At 33.8% G+C, this 22,039-nt stretch overlaps 1 protein-coding gene across 3 annotated transcripts; it reads right to left on the bottom strand.

The window, feature by feature from the left end:
- Nucleotides 1–1,888: 1,888 nt before the first annotated feature.
- Nucleotides 1,889–19,155, bottom strand: LOC123924252 (BAG-associated GRAM protein 1). 3 transcript variants are annotated; one of them, XM_045977083.1, is made up of 19 exons: nt 18,669–19,155; nt 18,147–18,194; nt 17,898–17,995; nt 16,621–16,696; nt 15,114–15,242; nt 14,948–14,994; nt 14,632–14,752; nt 14,343–14,459; nt 14,072–14,101; nt 13,792–13,891; nt 13,273–13,379; nt 11,817–11,960; nt 11,629–11,733; nt 5,048–5,194; nt 4,804–4,857; nt 3,834–3,897; nt 2,634–2,695; nt 2,498–2,540; nt 1,889–2,366 (listed from the first exon to the last, which is right to left on the bottom strand). In XM_045977083.1, exons 1-19 carry the CDS (start codon nt 18,864–18,866, stop codon nt 2,275–2,277), a joined length of 1,782 nt encoding a protein of 593 aa, XP_045833039.1. In that variant the 5' UTR covers nt 18,867–19,155; the 3' UTR covers nt 1,889–2,274. The 3 variants fall into 3 exon arrangements, with proteins under 3 accessions (XP_045833039.1, XP_045833038.1, XP_045833040.1); XM_045977082.1 differs by having other exon boundaries at nt 15,114–15,245; nt 18,669–19,149; XM_045977084.1 differs by having other exon boundaries at nt 15,114–15,245; nt 18,147–18,214; nt 18,669–19,149.
- Nucleotides 19,156–22,039: the final 2,884 nt, after the last annotated feature.

Raw genomic sequence — 22,039 nt, forward strand, 5'->3', positions numbered from 1 at the left:
ACTTTTGTAAAGTAGAAATTGTAAAGTACCACTAAATGTGTATTGGTTTGTTAAAAGGACTAAAGTTTTGAGACAAAATTAAAAAGGTAAAAAGACTAAAGATATGAGACGGAGGGAGTAATATTTTTTTTAGGAAAATGCTAAAGAGTATCCGGACACTCATTTTTCCAACTTGTTAATAAATGCGGAGCTCTCTCATATATGGTGTGGGTATTATCAATGACATTGTCCCAAACTTTATTATTTCTGCACTTCCAAAAACTCCACACTAAAAAGTTGTACAAATCTTGACAACCCGTAAAGCAAATCATCGCACCTAAGGTCCATCCAATTGGGAGAGAATGTATTAAATCAACTACAACCAAATTCCTTACACCAACAAAAAATATGTCCACACATTTGCAAAATATGAGTCAACTTATCAATCGAACAAAATGCTTTGTCAAACCCCTCTATTTTCCTTTTAAGGTGTTGAATGCACAAATTTCAAAACAGAATTTCCTTATTATTAAGCTTAACTAATGCCCCGAGGGACAATTTAGCAATTTCCTTTTTTATAAACTAAAACTACTAAAACTCAGAAGTATCAATTAATAATATACTTTAGTAAAACTTTTTTTTTCCAAGTAGTATGGTGGTTAGAACTTAGAAATTCCACACTTAAGGTGGATAAGTAGAATGACCGATGTTCGAATCCCGACACCCTCTACATATATAATGTAATATCCTTGTCAACTGAGATAAGCTCACGGTACTCTAATAAATCTCAACCGGGAATCTGAGGCCCAATATTGCTAAGGCTGCGAACTTACGAAATTAGAAATGGAAAACAAATTCAAGAAAGAACTTTTCTCTCCTGACCCCCCCATTTCTTTTCTACCCCCCAAAAATCTCATTTTGCACCTTGCGGTTTGAAAATTTTTTGTCAACAAACTTCGGTTTTTACGAACTGAAGTTTTTAAACATGGAAAAAAAATTCGGTTTATATAAACCGAAATAACATATACCCCCCAAAAAGAAGAAAAAATTATGTGAAAATTCGTGTAGAGCTACATGTGGTAAATTTAGCATATCTCTCTGAATATAAGTCGTATGCTAATGATTTTTTATCCAGTGTAAAGAAGACAAAATTTACTACAAGATTGACACCGGAATTGTTAAATTTCATTAAGTATAGTATGAGAAAATCTATCTACAAGTTTCAGAAAGGTTTCTGCAAAATGTTGTAGAGATACCTGTGGTAAATTTATCATAGCTCTCTGAATATAAGTCGTATACTAATGATTTTTAATCCAGTGTAAAGAAGACAAAATTTACTACAAGATTGACACCGGAATTGTTAAATTTCATTAAGTATAGTATGAGAAAATCTACCTGCAAGTTTGAGAAAAGTTTATGCTCTGTTTCTGTACCAGTACCCATTATTTGGTCAAATTGAACCAATTGGATAGTTAACCCTCAAAACAAAAATTATATTTGTATTCTTGACACCCTAAGCTTTCCAACGAGTGGTCGTTTACTCAAATCGAAAATCGTTTAGTATTTCAAATAAATTGTGGAAGTTGAGGGTCTCATGCAGAATTTATGTAGGAAAGTTGGAAAAAAATTTGGAACACAATATTTCGGTTTAATATAAACCAAAATTTTTTAGCATGACAAAAAAATTCGGTTCGTATAAACCGAAGTACCCCCAAGGGCAAAAACGGAAATTCAGGGGGTAGAAAAGAAATGAGGGGGGTCGGGAGAGAAGAGTTCTTCAAGAAATGACTTCAAATCTTTGTGTAGTGACCCCTAATCGAATTGTTTGGGATTCAGATAGTCACATAAACTTCAATTAATAACATTTCTGACATCTTCAATAAATCATCTCATTAACAAGACCAGAAAATTTATGAAATTTTCTCACTATTATTTTACTAATAAAGTGGCAGAAAACAATATTCAAGATACAACCCCCCACAACGCTCAACAAGACAACCCAGTTCTTATACAATAGCAATGCCAGGTAGCCAATATGATGGTTTATTTTGAACTGCAAATCGTATAGAAAGAATAAAACATGACAAATAAAGACATTTTCATTTCCACACAAACCTTTCAAGAACAATGATGTAAAGTGTAAACACTATGACGAGCAACCAAGTTACCGACAGAGATACACTAGACAAAAACCAACTGTGCATCAAAATATACGCATTCCGGCACTGTGTTACAAGAATAAATAACAAAAGAACAGGGAGGTTACAATATTGCACAGACCAATAAAATCCTAATCTAAGGTTGCCCATAAATATTAACTTCTGAAGTTGCTGCAGGGGACGAAGAGGCCTTATCATTCTCGTCATCAGAAGTATGCGACTTTATATATGAATTACAATATTGCACAGACCAACAAAATCCTAATCTAAGGTTGCCCATAAATATTAACTTTCTGAAGTTGCTGCAGGGGACGAAGAGGCCTTATCATTCTCGTCATCAGAAGTATGCGACTTTATATATGAACGAGCAACATCTAACATCACATCAACTTCTTTCTTGTACTACATTGACAAAAAAAAAAAAGAAGAATTATTTAAAGCTGAAGGATGATAATAATGCAATAACTTTTTGTAAACGATTAAAGATCCACCAACCTCATTGACTGCCCCTGACTTTATTTTGGATTGCATCACACACCATTTCTTGAAATGTGCACCTGCAGAAACAATTCATCAATTCAATCATCCTTATTCCTAAATAAAATTCTAATTAAGTGGAAGAAGGAATTTAATCTAGCTGTTATTTTTACTTCAAAATTTCCCTAACGATGTTTGTTTTGGGCTCCTCAAGTCCTGGAATTCTAAGTTACTCCTGATTCAGTAGTTTAACAAGAGAATAGACTATGGGTAGAATATCGAGGAGAAAGGATCCATCCGGTACTCGGATGGTTCTAGCAGGAGAGAGATACATCTTTTTAACATTTAAGAAGATTTTTCCTCTCATTTAAAGTCGTTATTAGTATCTTTCTACTGGTCCCATGCAGTCCGAGAGCACGGTTTCCCATGAGAAGATATTACCAAAGTATCCAGAAATGATCTGGATGCAACTGGTGTCCATGTCTCGTATTGTTTTGAAAGCTTTACAACGGGGACTCCATCATTCCTAGGAACAGTAAACAATACCCCAAGATATTCAACTGTGAAAAGAGAAAACCGGGTCATCTTTTATTTTTGGTTGAGGTTACAGAACCAAAGTTTCCAGATAATTGTTGAACAGGATGTCATAATAAATAACATGGCACCAATCTTGTTTATGCATAAACCAAGATCTGTGATTGTAGGATCAAAATAATATTTAATTCATTTCAATCCAGCTGGGCAAATGGTTCGAGCCTTGTTCATCACATCGTACGTGTGGAATTTGAGTATGTGGTTAATCTTCGAGAAAAAAAAAACTCACTATTCAGTCAGTTACTTTGCCTTCTACAGCTCATTTTGAATTTCATTTTCTCCAAGATTAACCAGCTTAGTATGTTACTTTAACTTTATGGTTGCATCCAAGATGCAAAATAATATTTCTCCCCTTAAATACACTGTGCAACCCAACCTGAGTCATTATTTCTGATGGTTTAATGGTCATAAGTTACCTAAGTTACCACACATATAAATAAATAAATATATAAATGCATGTTTATATTATAGTGACTGTCAGATATTACAATTAGAATAAAAAACTCCAATGTTTATTTGGGTGACTGAATTTGTGACTGGAGATAGCAGAGGACTGTATCATAAATGACAGACTCAAATGCTGAATTCAAAGTAAAAGCAGGACAATCAGGAATCAGAACTTACCCACTCTAATGTCCAGAGTACATGAACTTTCACTGGTTGTCTCCAAACTCCATTTACAGTGCACCTGTTTGACCAAGAACAATAGAGCATAATGTCATCTTATATCAGAAAAATATAAATATTCGAACAAGTATGCTAGGAGACAGACAGGGCACCGATAAAGGAGTAATTGTTAGAATGTTCTCCATTTTATTCGGTTCATTAATTGTGAATAATAATCCTGCTCCTGCCAATCATCTGAGGTATAACCAATTAACCATCCTGGATTTCTATTCTAGAACAGGTATACCCAATCACTCATCCTCCCTTTTAATAGAAAAGTAAAAAATGAACATATTGAAAGAAAGCTAATGATAATAAGAGTTTGTCTACAATCTACATTATATCTAAAATGGAAACACCCTCCTTTCTTTATTAGTGGGCACTACTTACATTAGATGTAGCAGAAGCTAGACAGGATTGTGCCCCTTAACTAAAGCTGGGATACAGTGGGTTTGGTGGGTTGCAGCTTCACTCTCTAAACTAGCTAATCACAGAGAGGTGCAATGCCAAAGTGCTGTCACAGCCGTCGGGCGAGAAGAATGGACAATTTCTAATGACATGTACAAGAATACGCAGAGCAGAACTTCATGCCATATTTAAAGTATGTTAAAAAAAATCTATGTTGCAATATATGGGCTGTATAGAATAAATTGAATAATGAACTTGAAAAGTAGATGTGTTTGACACTTTATCTTGCTTCAATGGCTACACAATTAAAATTATTATGGTTTAAATTGACACACGCATATAGTGTCTAAGAAATGAAATTCCTCAGTGACGGTGGACTATATGTAAACCTTTTTTATCACCAGCAATCATATATAAGCTGAATAATCTAAACGAGATCTCAGTAACAAAAATCTATTATGAAAAAAAAGTAGCAATAACAGCTAAAAATTTGATATATGAAATCGCAAGTATTCTGTACCTCAAAATAGGATCCAAATGGAACATCGTGCGCCTGCTGCACAGTCTCAAACACCTAAAAGAAGTAACACCATCCCATCAAATCGTTTTAACTTGGTGAATAATAGTTTTTTTTTTTTTTGTGTGTGTCTAGGGGGAGGGAAGGGAAGATATGAGTTGCAATCCAGACCACAAAAGAAATCAATATAATAAAATCATTATTATCACTATTCTTCTTGATATATAAATACAAGCAATAGTCTAACCAGGTTTTTCTTGTCTGATGATAGAACAACATGTTGCCACTCAGTCATGGCTGTGTCTGGCGGGCACATAGGGCTGTTACAAAGGGATCTGAAGGTTATCTCTCGGACTTGACCGTCATATTCTTCTGCTGTGTGCCACTGTCCCATCTGAAAAAAAACATGACCATAGAGCAATTCAACAACTTGAAAACAGGATGCCATTTGGTTAACCAAATTTATATCATGCATAATAGTATGTACCAACTATTCTAAAAGCTTTTATTATTAGGTGAAGACACATGCATGGTTTTTTTATTACATTTTTGAGTTTTGACACATAACACATCCATTCACGTGAGAGCCCTTTGAACTTGAAGTGCTGACATTGCACAAACCCACCTACCTTGTGTTTGAACCTCAAATTCAACTTATTATTTGAGGAATGGGGGACACCAAGGATCAAACTCTAGACCATGTGGTCTTTGATACTGTATATGTACTAACTGTTCTGAAAAATGTGAATGACCAATACTACATGTTGGAATATATTTAGTTTCCTAATTTGTTATTTTAAACATATCATTATTTCCTTTTATTTCTCCTAAAATCAAGGAGATAGCCAGTTGTACTTTTATTATAAATACCAGCCTTGAGCTGAGGAATAAATTAGAAAAGCATTCTCTCATATTTTTAACATGGTATGACGAGACCTAGGTTAGGGTTAGAGTGCTACTGTAAAGCTTTCTGTTCGACCCGTGCTTTTACCCGACCCATTCCCATACCCGTTTAGCCTCTCATGGCCGACCACAACAAGTGGCCTTCCCTAGGCCAGGCCTATACCGGATCCTCGGTCAATAACGATGGCCAACCTGCAAGTGCTGGCCGCGGAAACGGAGGAGGTGGCCGCGTAGACGGAGCTGGCCGCGGAGACGGTGGTGGCCGTGGTGGTGGGATACCAGACTTCGGAAAGATACCAGACTTTATCGCCACCAGTAGCGGTAATGGCGGAAACAACGAAAACAGGAATAAACCTGTTTATGGTGACAGAGATTTCAACACAGGCTTCAAAGACAAGGAGGGTTCCTCCCTCAAGGTCGATATTCCTAAGATGAACGGGAATAACTATAATCAATGGGCCCAAACTGTTCGATTGGTATTGGATGGCAAAGGAAGACTTGGTTTTTTGACGGGTGCTTTCGCTGAACCGGCACAAGGAGACCCACTTCACCAACAATGGAAGTCTGAAAACTCCATGATTATTGCCTGGTTAGTAAGCACTATGGAACCTGGCATAGGCAAGCCTTACATGTTTTTGCCTTCAGCAAAGGATGTGTGGGAAGCTGTTAAGGAAACATACTCTGATATCCAAAACGCCTCTCAAATCTTTGGTTTAAAGTCACGATTATGGCATGCTAAGCAAGGTGACCGGAATGTAACTACTTATTACAATGAGTTGCTGACCTTGTGGCAAGAGTTGGATCTTTGTTATGATGACAATTGGAAATGCGCAGAAGATAGTGTTTTATTTCTAAAGAGGCAAGAGAATGATCGTGTGTTCATGTTTCTCGCTGGGCTGAATAAAGACCTTGATGAGGTAAGAGGTCGAGTTTTGGGAAAGGTTCCATTGCCAACTCTTCGTGAAACTTTTGCAGAAATAAAAAGGGAGGAGGCACGACAAGGAATTATGATGGGCAAGACACCTCGCATCTCTGAATCTGAAGGCTCAGCTTTGGCAACTAGAAACCCCTACGAAGGAAAAAAACCAGACGAAGTTCCTCGATGTGATTACTGCAACCGCGAATGGCATACGCGTGAAGATTGTTGGAAGCTCAAAGGCAAACCTCCTAACTGGACTCCTAATTGGAAGAAGAAGAAAGGTGGTCGTGCATTCCAAGCAAGTAATTCTGATCAAGGACAACAATCTACTTCAACTCAGGGTCCATTCACTACGGAACAACTAGAGAAACTGTTCAAACTCCTCGAGTCTCAAACTCCCTCTTGCTCTGTAGCAACAAAAGGTAACTCTGTTTTTCTTAGTGTCAGTCCCAATCATACTTGGATAGTAGATTCCGGTGCCTCTGATCACATGACAGGTGAATCCGCTTTGTTCTCTTCATATAGTCCATGTGCAGGTAATCAAAAAATAAAAGTCGCAGATGGCTCTTTTTCAGCCATTGCCGGTAAAGGGTCAGTTGTGTTGTCTCCAATGTTAACTCTTAAAAATGTCCTTCATGTTCCCAACTTGTCCTGTAGTCTAATGTCCGTTAGTAAGTTAGCTCAAGATATAAATTGTCAAACTAATTTTTTCCGATCTCATTGTGTCTTTCAGGATTTGAACTCGGGAAAGATGATTGGCAGCGCTAAGGAGAGTGGAGGACTCTACTACTTTGACATTGGATCTGCATCACAACTACATTCTGAAACAATAAGTTCCTGCTTTGAGTCTTTTTCTGTTTTGAATAATCATGATGACAATATTATGTTATGGCATTTACGATTAGGTCATCCTAGTTTTCCCTATTTAAAACACTTGTTTCCAAAGTTATTTCGTAATAAGGATATTTCTTTGTTTAAATGTGAAGCATGTGAATTTGCGAAACATCATCGTTCCCATTTTGCAATACAGCCTTACAAACCATCAAAACCTTTTTCTATTATTCACAGTGATGTTTGGGGCCCTAACCGTACAAGTACACTATCTCTTAAGAAATGGTTTATCACCTTTATCGATGACCATTCAAGGGTATGTTGGGTGTACTTGTTAAAGGGGAAATCTGATGTTTGTCAGGCTGTAAAAGATTTTTGTACAATGGTGCAAAACCAATATCAAACTAATATTCAAGTCTTTAGAAGTGATAATGGCAAAGAATATTTTAACGCTAATTTGAGTGATTTTTTTCTTAAAAATGGAATTATACATCAAAGTTCTTGTCCTAATACTCCCCAACAAAATGAAGTTGCAGAAAGAAAAAATAGACATTTATTGGAGGTAGCTAGAGCTTTACTTTTCTCAAGTAAAGTACCAAACTATTTGTGGGGTGAAGCGGTTTTGACTGCTGCCTATTTAATTAACAGAATGCCTTCAAAAGTTCTCAATTTTCAAACTCCAATTGATACTTTCAAAGAATGTTTTCCTAGTACTCGTGTTTCAAATGATTTGACATTAAAAATTTTTGGTTGCACAGCCTTTGTACATGAACATAAGAATGTTGGAAAACTCGAACCACGTGCTATAAAATGTGTTTTTGTTGGATACTCCCCAACCCAGAAGGGATATAAATGTTTTGATCCAAAAAACAAGAAAATGTATGTCACTATGGACGTTACATTTTTTGAAAACAAATATTTTTTTGATGATACTCATCTTCAGGGGGGGAATTTAAAGGAAGACTCGTTTCAAACCGAGGACATGAGTTTTTTTAATAATTTATCTTTGCCGGAATCAGAAAGTTCTAAGACTTACAGTTTTGCACCAACAGAAAATGGCCATGATTCTTTATCTGAGCCTACTCCTGTTATGAGTAAGGAACTTGGTGAATCTGAGCCTACATTTTCTCATGAAGAAAATCATGAGAATTTTCAAAGTAATAATGATGATCTAATTGAAATGCCACAAAGTAGTGAGTCATCTAAAGAGAATAGGTTTGAAGCAGAAAACAACATTTGGAAAGGAAAGGTTTTTGTGAGAAAGAATCACAAAGGAAGTGATGAGTCCACATCTCAACAGTGTCATGAATCTGAACCGGGGAATGATCAACCTCCTAAAAACCGAAAAGGTAAGTCTATCTCTATTTCTGAGAGTCGTATCTTGTATCCCGATATAGATGATCCAGTTGCTGTTAGAAAACCTGTTAGATCTTGCACTAAACATCCCTTGTCTAATTTCATATCATATTCAAAATTGTCTTCATCATTTTCTGCTTTCACCTCAAAATTGTCTAGTGTAGAAATTCCAAAAAATGTACAGGTTGCTCTAGAAGTTCCAAAGTGGAGGGAAGCTGTACTTGAGGAGATGAAAGCCCTTGAAAAGAACAAAACTTGGAGTATTATGACACTACCGGATGGGAAGAAGACAGTTGAATGCAAATGGGTGTTTACTGTGAAGTATAATTCAGATGGGTCAATTGAAAGGTATAAGGCTCGATTGGTAGCTAAGGGGTTTACTCAGACCTATGGTATAGACTACTCAGAGACATTTGCTCCTGTTGCTAAATTGAATACTGTTAGAATTCTCTTATCTGTTGCAGCTAACCTGGATTGGCCCCTACATCAGTTAGATGTTAAAAATGCCTTTCTCAATGGTGATTTAGAAGAAGAAGTATATATGGACATTCCTCCTGGTTTTGAAGACAGGTTTGGATCAAATGTATGCAAACTAAATAGGTCTTTGTATGGATTAAAGCAATCTCCTAGAGCTTGGTTTGAAAAATTCACTCAGTCCATGAAGAAACAAGGGTACGTTCAAGGGCAGGCTGACCACACCTTGTTCACAAAGTTCTCCCAAGATGGGAAAGTAGCTGTCCTGATTGTTTATGTCGATGATATTGTTCTTACCGGAAATGATACAGTTGAAATGGGAAGAGTAAAAGAGAAATTAGCAGCAGACTTTGAAATCAAGGACTTGGGATCCATGAGATATTTTCTTGGTATGGAGGTTGCTCGATCAAAAGATGGTATTGTTGTTTCCCAGCAGAAATACATCATCGATTTATTGAAAGAAACGGGAATGAGTGGATGTCGACCGGCAGATACCCCTATGGATCCTAATGCAAAACTTTGGGAAAAAGGTAATGTTCCTGTTGATACCGGAAGATACCAGAGATTGGTTGGGAAATTGATTTATCTGTCACATACCAGACCAGACATTGCGTTCTCAGTTAGTGTAGTGAGTCAGTTTATGCATTCTCCTTTTGAGGAACATCTTGAGGTAGTCTATAGGATACTGAGATATTTAAAGGCAACTCCCGGAAAAGGATTATTTTTCAGGAAGACTAATGAAAGAAATGTGTCTATCTTCACCGATGCTGATTGGGCAGGTTCGATTACTGATAGAAGATCAACTTCTGGATATTGTGCCTATGTTTGGGGTAATCTTGTGACATGGAGGAGCAAGAAACAAGGAGTTGTAGCAAGAAGTAGTGCAGAAGCTGAGTTTAGAGCTATGGCTCAAGGTATATGTGAAGGATTATGGATCCATAGAGTCTTAGAAGAACTTAAGATGAAAATTGAGCTTCCGTTGAAATTGTACTCTGACAGTAAAGCTGCCATTAGCATAGCTCATAACCCTGTTCAACATGACAGAACCAAGCATATTGAGATTGATCGACATTTCATAAAAGAGAAGTTAGATGCTGGAATCATATGTTTACCTTTTGTAACTTCAAGTCAACAAACTGCAAATATCTTAACCAAAAGTTTGGCAAGACCCACCTTTGAGCATTTGATAGGCAAGTTGGGCATGACAGATATCTATGCACCAACTTGAGGGGGGGTGTTGGAATATATTTAGTTTCCTAATTTGTTATTTTAAACATATCATTATTTCCTTTTATTTCTCCTAAAATCAAGGAGATAGCCAGTTGTACTTTTATTATAAATACCAGCCTTGAGCTGAGGAATAAATTAGAAAAGCATTCTCTCATATTTTTAACACTACATTATATAATTGAAGACATGAGCATTAACATAGCCACGGCAGAATAATCCGAAACCTTAAATTTCTACAATTAGTTTAAAATTAAACATCCAAGTACATATATGCCCTAACATAATCAGAATGTTGCATGAAAAAAAAACTAGTTTTGAATATATATTTTGGTTTTTATTATTAATTAACTTGTAAAACATTGAAGTGATAAACTAATATAAAATCATAGATAATCAAGTTATATAAAAAAATTTAGCCAATATAAAAAGAACCATATTATTTGTTCTAAGAGATAAATAATCATTAATAAAAGATGAATTACAGTAATGCGTACTTTTAGTTTTACCTCAGAAATGTGTTCATTTGACTCGGAACATTTCTGATTAAATAAAAAAAATTATAATAAATTTAACTTTCTAAAAAATAGACCGGTTCAAAGTGGTTTTTAAGTTACCAGAATTTCTAGTTTGTCTAAACCGATAACTTGATTGATTCAGCGAATCTGATCCCCCTCTTTTTCCCTGGGCAACATCTCCTATGGCTAAGTTTATTTTTTATAATTTTGAATTGCATGTTGAATTTTCTATATGTTGACACATATAGGTTTTAATGATAATCTGTATAATATAACACCGCTATTTGACAAAACCACAATTAGCTCATATGCAAACAAACACCTACCACAACAATATCTTATCTTATATGGATCACAAGGATTAAACAATTTTAAAACGAAGATAACTATCTTAATTTGAACAATCTTGCTTTGTGCATCTAGCATTGCTTTCAACAACAGTGTAACTCAAGAGTTCATCAATTTAAGGAAAAACCAATAGCAGTCACGAAACATAACGAGTAAGTTTGTTATTATTTCACGTTTGGTTTCCATTCTATCCATTTAAGAAATTGACAACATTTAACAAGATACACACTCTAATAATTTAAGAAAACTTACCACAAGATTAGTATCCTTTCGTACTGAGCGATACATGCTAGTAAATTTTGAATCATCCTTTAACAATAAGTTAAAAAATTGCTCAGCTGTGCAGGGGAAATCATCCTGGAGACGGATCACTAGTTATATACCAAATAATTAAAATAGTAATTGAGCTCATGAAGACAGAAGGAGAAAATGATGCATACATTGTATATACCAACTAAAGCCTCTTCTTTGGTAAAAGTTTGAAGTTTTCCAGCTTTCGGCATGCTGGTTTCGGGAACCTTATCTATTATGTTACTTCGTCTGACAGAACTGCTATGTGCACGCAATTCTGATTCTGCATTTTCCTGCATAACAAAACATTGAATCACATAAATTTGTTTTTGATTTATCCAAAAAAAATTGGGTAAAATTCATATAAAGTCAAGAAAAAGAAAGAAAGAAAGAGAATCAGGTCAAAATATAGTTAATTTTTTTCAAAAAATTTGCTCGGCTTTGTCCTTTTCAGTCGCTGTCTTCACTTACTTTTGGTTAATGAGTCCAACCCTTGGTCAACAACCAATTATTTCTCACCAGACAAAGTCGGCCTCATGGGTCAATTGATGCTATAAACCCCAGCCACGTATTAGCTCTAAAGATGACCATTCACGTCTAAAACTCTCAAAATGATCTAATATGTACTCCCTGTTGACTCAATTATAAGCAAAAGTACCTACTTTCACACTTGTTAAGGATATTAGATAAGTGCATTTAATGTTATTGATTTCATGCAAAAAAGAAACTACATTTACTCATTTACCCCGCATTTACTCATGTACCCCTAATTATTACGGTCATCTCACAATATCAAGTAATTAATGTTAGGGTATTTTTGAATTTAAAATAACAATAAATGTGCATAGAAAAGCTAACTTTTGCTTCCGTCCCAAAATATAAGGGAAAATTGGTCAAAGAAAGTTGATGTATTTGGTTAAAAATTTAGACTAAATACATCTACTTTGTTTGACCAATTTTCCCTTATATTTTGGGACAGAGGGAGTATATTTGAGTCCAACAAATTTAAGCACTTTTTGCTTATAAATGAGTCCATAGTAGTAGTTTTCTATGGTCTCCCTCTACTTCCATACATACCTAAATCACTTAATAAGACAAGATTCTATCATCTTCTCTACAACAGAAGATACTCCGTTTATCTCTTAATGGTGGCATTTCCAATCATATCATATCCTGAATATTCATCCACCGCAACACTCTTACCTTTTGAGACACTAAGGGCGTTTTAGTTTAAACAATGTATTTTAGTTCATGGAAGCATATGTTAGAAGAAAATATGTATAGATTCTTTAACTATACAACTCCCTAGATTAGTTGTTAATATTCCTAGACTCTACAACTTCCTAGGCATTCAATGTATTCCGTTGTATCTTTCATTATAAATACAAAGTGTGTGATCTGAATTTGACACACAGAAATTACACAATCTTATAGCATAAAACTTATCGGTTTCATAATGTGTTCCCAAAAGTACATGATGTTGTAAAGGTATTATGGCTAGTTTTAAATCACGTGGATTCTATAACATGAAGCATCTTGTTCAAAATGAAGATCGTAATTATGTAATAAATATAAGAAGTCCAATTGATTAAGCAAAGCTGTAACCTTCTTCTCAGTTTCCAACATATCACGGAAGTTCTTTGCTGCACGTTGTAGATTTCTAAATGCATGATTCCTATTCCAAAATGATGCAAACTTATATCTGACTCTACCTGAAATATAGAAGAAAAAAGAGCTAATCAAATCATCCAATAAATACTGCCTTTTGTGCCAAAACATGGTGATCACTTTCATTTGCTGAATAAACCACTCAGATATTTGTAAAACTATGGATATTGAATTGAGGAGAGAAACACTAAAAACAGTGTTATATATCATTCACAGTATACTAAGATGCCAGTCATAATGAAAGCACAAAAGTCAGCCAACAATGACGGAAACCCGCACGTAATTGTCATAAATCTATTACTAGACCCAAAAAAGGAGGAGCCAAACCCATGCAGAAGTTAGGGTTTAATTTGATTGAATGTATTTATCAAAGAATATGAACAAGCATTATGAAGTGCAATTAAAAGTTTCCTGAATGAAATTAACAGTAAAATAGCCTTTAAACATATTACTAACCATCAGGACTTCCCAAAGGAGGGACACCATGTCCACCAGCACCCATACGAAGAATAATTGTTATAGCAGGATTAATAAATGCATGTTGACTCCTTCGAATCTTAAGAAAAAGCAGAATAGTTGCACCAGATGTAAGTTTTAATATGATTTAATATGACTGAAATATGAAGTTGGATGAGGAGAGAGAGAGAGAGAGAGAGAGAGAGAGAGAGAGAGAGAGAGAGAGAGAGAGAGAGAGAGAGAGAGAGAGAGAGAGGGAGAGAAACAACAGAAATTGTACCTCATCTATATCTTCAAATGGAATAACCACCTGTTAAATATCCCAAAATTATTAATACCAGTAATTAATTTACATCTGATCTTTCTAATGATAAGAGATAAAGACAATATAAATGCAAAACAAAGGAATCAACAACAAAAAACAAATTTGCAGTGATAACAAGTGTAAAGGGCTTATATTTCCAAATGATGGATAAATCAACTTGAACAGGTAATGATATATATGCTCTAATATTTCAACCTTGGCAAAAAAAAAAAAAGTATAGACTGACCTTCATTTGTTTTGAGAACACATTGGAATGGAAACAAATGTGCCATGTTGAGACATACATACGACCATGATACAAGAATGACCTCTCAAGTGCACAAGAGTAACTATGATCAACAACCTGAAATAGATGCTACACCCATTAGATCTGCAACACAATCGTAAAAAGGACTAGACAACACTGGTGTGTACATATGAATGTTTGTGTCTGTTGATATAATATCAAAGAAAGAACATCCTAATGGATAAATATAATTAATAAAAAAATGATAAATTTTATTTCGGTTGGTGACCTCATCTGGATGAAGATCAAATATCGTTTGAAGAGGTCCTGGCTTTTGATGGACAACTGTGGGTCCCTCTTTTTCAGAGGGTATCCTTCTTCGAGTGTTGGCTCCGCCATAACCATTTACCCTATCCGTCAAGTCGGTTAATAAATATTAGAAATAAGCCAACATATAATGATAATATATTAATAACAGTGCTAAAGTATCTTGGACCTAGATAAAATAAATACAAGTTTCAAAAAGGAGTAATAGCACCACTAAAAGTAAATGTAAATCTAAATTAAATACATAAAAAGACCAATTATAAAACCAAAAATCTCACCTGGCAGAATTTGCAGATAGCTTTTGTGTTTTTATATGAAGACAAACCTGTCATTCAATTAACATATCTTTAATGATGTTTCTGAGGCATAAAGAAATGCTAGCAGATCACACAACAAAAAGTCATGAAAATTATGAAATCAAACAATTTTTATGAAAGATATTACCTGCCCTGATGGGCTATCCAAAGTATGCCACACTGCACCAGTTTGACCTTCACTTTCAACTGGAACAGTCACTGAACCAAGAACAGCACTTTTCCAAATTATATCCCAATCATAAATTGTGACATTGATCTGCTACGTCAGCAGGAAAAGAGGTCAGTTTCAAGAAAACCTACATAACAGATTTGTTCTGTCAATTGAGAAGCATATACTGAAACTACACATGTAAGTATTTTGATGCTTCTCCTTTATAAGTGTGCATGTTCATGGGGCAGTTATTAGAGTATGGGAAGAGAAGGTATGGATAAGTGTTATTTTATGAATGATTCTCCGAGGAGCCGTAGGGTCTGGGTAATGTGCAGTATCATCTGATGTAATCTTTTGAATTTTTTGTGCTTTTAATCTGTGAAATTTGTTAGTTTGCTATTCTGTTATCAATTGGTTTCTATGTTGCATGGGTACTCCATTTTAGGTTGAGTACCGGTACCGGGTACCGGTACGCGTATGGTACTCCCCCGGTACGCACCGACGCCGTACCCTTTTTTTTTTTTTTTTTTTGCAATGGGTACACGCATGGTACACCTGTGATACGCGCGTGGTACACCAATCCAAAAAAACACATTTTTTTTCTCCTTTTTCTTTTATTATTAGTTTTTTTGTAGGAAGATTTACTTTTTTTATTTGTTTATAATATAAAGTAACAACTATTGCTAAAAAACAATAACAAAGTAGCCGCCAGAATTATTCACTCATTCATTGAAAAGAAATAGACTAAATTCAAAGAGAGATGAAGATCTAGTTTTTATTCATACCAATCTTCGTCTTCTCTCAAGAAAGAGAAATATTAATACTTATAATGAAAGTGCAACAAAAATGTGGGATATTCATAGAAATGAATGAGATTTATTTAATATATAGTTGATATTCTTGAAATTGCTAGTCTTTCTCACGGTGAACCTAACTAGAGGTCACTCTTTTTAGTGATGATGAAGAGGGAAATAATTGACACTTTTACAGCTAATTGGTTTTTAATTTCATATTTTGATGTTTCGAACAATTTAAATTACATTTAAAGTGTGATGTGATATTTTTATGTTTAATTATTTGTTTTAACAATATAACTATATTATTTGATATATATAATTATATTTTAAAAAAATTTATAGGGACGTACTCATACCTTAGTTTTTCTAAAAATGACGTACCCCGTACCGGTACCGGTACCGGTACCGGATACCGGTACCGTACCCGCACCCGGGCAACATATTGGTTTCTATCAGAAATATATAGCTAAAAGGCAGTAAAGCTATTTGGTCTATAAAAAAATTATACATGTTCCCAAAAGACAAGTTTTACAATTATTAAATAATTTCTTCGCACTTAATGAAAAAAGCAGCTTCAAAATCACAACCAAGGAATTGAACCTCAAAAACCAATGAACCAAGCAATTGTATGCTGTTGGTTATAACTTACAACAACAAAAAGAAAGCATGGATGATAAGCCAGCTACCTGGACAGGAAGTTCATCGACAGAAAAATTGAACTCTTCGCCCCACATTGGATTTCTTGAACCAGGGACCATGGAACTGCATTGGCACACCAGAAGATAAAATTACTATGGCCCAAAGAACAATGTTGAGAAAAAACTTGTTTATGAGAATGAATACGCTGAGTACAGAAAATGATAGAATACAAACTGAAATTGGTGTCTTAGTCACAGAATTTTACAGAGACTACAACAATAATGCTGTCCTAGTGTTGTGAAACTCCTACATAGAAAGAAGTTATCTCTGTCCAAAACTAACGGATTCACACCATATTTGCTTCCTAACTCCCTACTTACATCATATATCATGAGTACATACCTGGTACTAATTTGTCATGCATATTAGATGCATAACTAGCATATAACTGTTCTGCACATATTAAATACATAACTATTACATAACTGCCCTGCATACACTAATACTGTGCCGCGTAACAGTCACGTGACACAGTTTGACATCCAATGCCCCCTTCAAGAGTAAACCTTCCAAATAGGTGAGTTATTGAATCTTTCAAGTTCCATCTCACATCAGAAAACATGTAGGATGTGTTAGATTTGCTAAAAAATAAGGGACTGAATAGGACAACTTCAGTTGTACTATGTTTGATATTAAAACTATTTTTGGGACTGGACAAACTGGGGTCAATGGACTAAACCACGGGACAACTTTTTGTTCTAAGTACAAGTTGTCTAAAATACAAAAATTATATTTTGTCCAACAAATATCTTACAAGACAACAAGTTGTACAATACCTTAAAGTTTGTTTTGTGTTGGTCTATCTAGTACTTATCTTTTGCAGATCAAACTGACCCGTATTATCAGTTTGCCACACCTCTAACAGATTCTGATAGTACACATTCTTTAATTTCTTTTTGTTCTATGATCAATTCCAACAGTACATGTATTCAATTTAAGTACAAAGACATTCCGCGGCTTTACATATATATATATATATATATATATATATATATATATGCAAGCAAATAGAGGTGTCCACCTATCTTTAATACATTCTGGACTTATTTTAAAGCAGTTCAAACTCAAACTATTGTTTCTAATGAAAGATCAATGCTAAACCTAGAAGTGCAAACTATAATTGCAATGTTCATGAAAGGAAAAACCATTATTCTGCAACCGGAATTGCAGAATAATTCATGATATAGAGGTGAAGTACTCCATAGAAAGATATGTTCAAATGAAGGGGGTAAAGATAAAGAAAAATAAAATTTTATCATCAAACCTGAATCGCTTTTCATTGCCACATGTGATGATGACATAAGGATCCGATGTGCCATTTAAGTTTGCAGCAATCAGATTTTTAGCAGCCAACAGTTCTAACTGCAAATAAAATTGAAAAATATAGAAACAAAGTAAAAAAAAAAAAACCATTTATCAATAACTTTCGGTATACATAAATGCAAGACTTGATGTAATTTGACTTCTTTAAGCAAAGTGGTCCAGACTGAACGTTGTAAGAAATTCAAATTACCTTAATCAGGTAGGCTGAACTTTGAGAATCTCCTCTAGACTGGCCAATCTACAAAAATAAGTGCAGAACTGCATGTCAACAAGTTCAAAATTATTCCACCAAAGAATTAACGTGAAAATGTTTAGCCATTAACTGCATGTTTGGTATCACATTAACTTTGCAAAATGACGGGACTCATCGTGATTCTGGCAAACTCACCGTGATACCAGACATATACTAAATTGAACAGAATTTTCTTTCGACAAATTGATCAATTCACACACGCAAACAAACTGTCGAAAATGAAATCAACAAATACTTTACTTCAGGTAAATTTATCAATTCCTCATTTATTACTATAAACAGAAAATGAATTCATACACAAAAGCACAAGATTCTTCAAAAGAACTAAAAAGGAAAATAGTTAAAGTTAGAAGAATATGATCCAACTAAAATTTTACCCGCGTGATTTTGAAATAGTACAAAAGAAACAATAACAGAGAACATAATAAAGCCGAATGAAAAGACGAAAGTAACCTTTACCTTATCGTCGGAGGCATGAACGGCGGAAGAATTATCAAGCGATCGATCGGAGCAGTGATCACCGCTTCTGAAAGTGAAAAACCAATAAGCGAGAATAACAAATACGGAAGCAGCGAAAGCGACTTCGATCTCCCATAAAGAAGGAACGAGAAAACCGAGGACGGCAAAATCCATGGCGGTTAGAACGAAAACGGACATGATAACCGATCAGAGAGAGAAATTGAGCGTTGAAGCGGTTAATTTAGGGTTTAGAGAATTTGACGAAGACATTGTCGTCGTTTTTGTCCATTGGGGGAAGAGAGAAGAAGAATTCAAAAGAAGCGACGACGACGTAAGGGAGTTATGAAGGAACAAAACAAGGATAGTCAAAGTTGGACCGTTGGAGGAGAGGAGAAAATAAGTGTGTTAAACAAAACCGGCAGCATACACTCTTTCTTTCTCGCGAGTGTGTTTTGATTTGTTTGCCTTTCGGTAAACTAAAATGGCCACGATCACTTGGTGGTAAATAATGCTTTTGACATGATTTTATTCTTTCTAAATATAGTAAGGATTTTTGGTAACTTGTGAATTTTAAAGACAAATTAATTTTGGTTAAAAAAAAAAAAGACATTTAATTAATGAATCTAAAATTAATCTATATCTTCTATTCTATACCAATAATAAAAGGAAAACTTAAGGGGAGTGTATTGGATTGAGATTTCATTGAATTTTAAAAGACTTTTTTATGATAAAATAACCGTGAGGTATTCAATCAAGACTTTTATAAAAGTTAAATAAATCTTGTGGTATTCAATTAAGACAAACAAATTTTTTTTTTCAGGGCAACAAAATCTGTTGGTATTCAATTAAGATTTGGTACTACTTTTAAAATGTCTACAGGTATTCAAAAGTCTACCGATTTTGATGGATTTTTCTTTGGAATGGATTTTGAGAGACTTTTTAGTTGAAAATACACTTGATAGACTTTTACCGATTTTGATGGATTTTTCTTTGGAATGGATTTTGAGAGACTTTTTAGTTGAAAATACACTTGATAGACTTTTTCAATAATCTCACCAAAAACCTTGAGACTTTTTTGAACTCTCCAAAACTTTTTATTTTCATCGCAGTGCACTGTATCAAATTTTTTCTTCTTCTTTATTACTTTCACAGTTCATCATCACTGCACCCCTTCTTCTTTTCTTTGTTCACTTTTTCAAGAATCTCACCAAAAGACTTTAGACTTTTTCAAACTCTCCAAGATTTTTTACTTTTATCATCATTATACCGTTCTTCTTCTTCTTCTTCTTTACCAATCAAATATGTTTTTTTGCAAAAAAAATATTTTAACAAATTCTACATTTTTTTTACAAACTTTTGATTCATTACAACTTTTTACAGCAAATTTTTTTCGTTACATTCATCGGCTTCTTTTCCCATCAATGGTGGTAATGGTTTTTAGTTGTGATTAGAAACATATACGTTAAAAAATGTAAGGTGTTATGAATAATTTGGTGGATGTCCATTAAGCATTGGCCCATTCCACTGACCCATTATATTGTCCTATAAATAGGACTTGTATTGTCATGTAAACATACACCTTGATGAGAATAATACAATCTCTATTCTTTCTCTCTTCTCTTCTTCTCTCCTCTATACTTATATATTATTACTATTACTTAAATTTTCATAACACGTTATCAGCACGAGCTTACCAACTGAGGTACGCAATTTTTATTTTTGATTATTATATGATTATGAATCGTTTGAACCTTGTATACTTATAAAGATAAAATAATAATAATAATTAAAATTAAATAAATAAATAAGCATCATTCCTTTATGTATTTAATTGATTCAATGTTGTTTATGCTTCGTGATATCCGACATTTGTATGGTGAAGCATAACACTTTGATCATTAATATTACATAAAATGTTGATCAATTATTTATTTATTTATAATATGTATCTTGGACGTTTGATATTGTTTGAGTTTCGTGACCGACAATAGTCTGGTGAAGCATCATTATGCTTCGTGACCGACACTTGTATGGTGAAACATCGACACTTCGATCATCCAAAAGAACATAAACATGTTTAAGAATTCATAATCTTGGTTCCTGAAGAACCTAGAAAGTTAATACATGAATTCCCGAAGAATTCATAATTTTGGTTCCTAAAGAACCTATTCTTAGTTCCCGAAGAACTTAGACATTTAATACATGAATTCCCGAAGAATTCATAATCTTAGTTCCCGAAGAACTTAGAAAAATTAATTTTGTTCCTGAAGAACTTACGAAATATCACCATTTATCATCATGCATCCCTAATGGATTGCACATCAAAATACTTTTATGTGTTATATAGTTCCTGAAGAACTAATAAAACAACTTCTTTTTCTCTTCAATGAATTCAATATTCCTACATCCTTGAAGGATTGTAAATTGATAGTGATTTATTACATAGTTCCTGAAGAACTCATATTATTCTCTATGAATTCCTGAAGAATTCAAAAGAGTAGTTCATGAAGAACTCAAGATTATTCCATGCGAATTCTAGAAGAATTCAATAATTTAGTACAATACTAATACATTCATATGTCATTCATATGTACCGTAAAAAAAAAACAATGTCATTCATATGTTAATTTGATCAATCAATCTCATTGAAAACAATTGAATGCCTTTTATTTCTTTCTTTTATTGTTTTCAATTTATTACATTATCGATTAAGGAAGTATTATGATTGATTCATTTGAAATTAAATGATTTGTTTTAAAAATAAAACTAGTTGATTTGACAAATTTTCAAATATCAATTGAAATATCATATCCTTTAATTTCTTTTGTGATTTCTATTAGCCAAATTTTTGTAATTGTGATACTACCTATTACTTATGGGATTTTTGCAAGATGAAATCAACTTTTAAATGATGAATTAAGTGATTATTTATTTACATTATTTTTAACAATTGTGATGTTTCCTGTTACTTTCATATACTAAGTTTGAATGTTACTAAAATAAAAGGTGTGCATGACTTAATACTTTATTCATTTTATTTTATACGTTAACTTTGTACTATGTGTTATTATGAATTAATTCAGCTACTACAATGCTTAAGGTATGAATTGTGTCTTATTAAGAAAATATTTTTCTTCCATAATAAATCAATTTAATTGATATTTTTTTTTTGGAAATAAAATTATAATTCATACCTTAATCATATCTTTTTTTTTTGGAAATAAATTTAATTATAATTTATACCCGGAATATTTTTTTTATATATTCAATTCAAGAATATTTGTTTGATATTAATATCATATCCTTGATTTATGGAATTTAAATTTATTTTTTGAAATTTTTAAATATTTGGTGTTGATTGAATGTGAGAA

This window comes from Trifolium pratense, linkage group LG4 (assembly GCF_020283565.1).
Source record: "Trifolium pratense cultivar HEN17-A07 linkage group LG4, ARS_RC_1.1, whole genome shotgun sequence".
Lineage (NCBI taxonomy): Eukaryota > Viridiplantae > Streptophyta > Magnoliopsida > Fabales > Fabaceae > Trifolium > Trifolium pratense.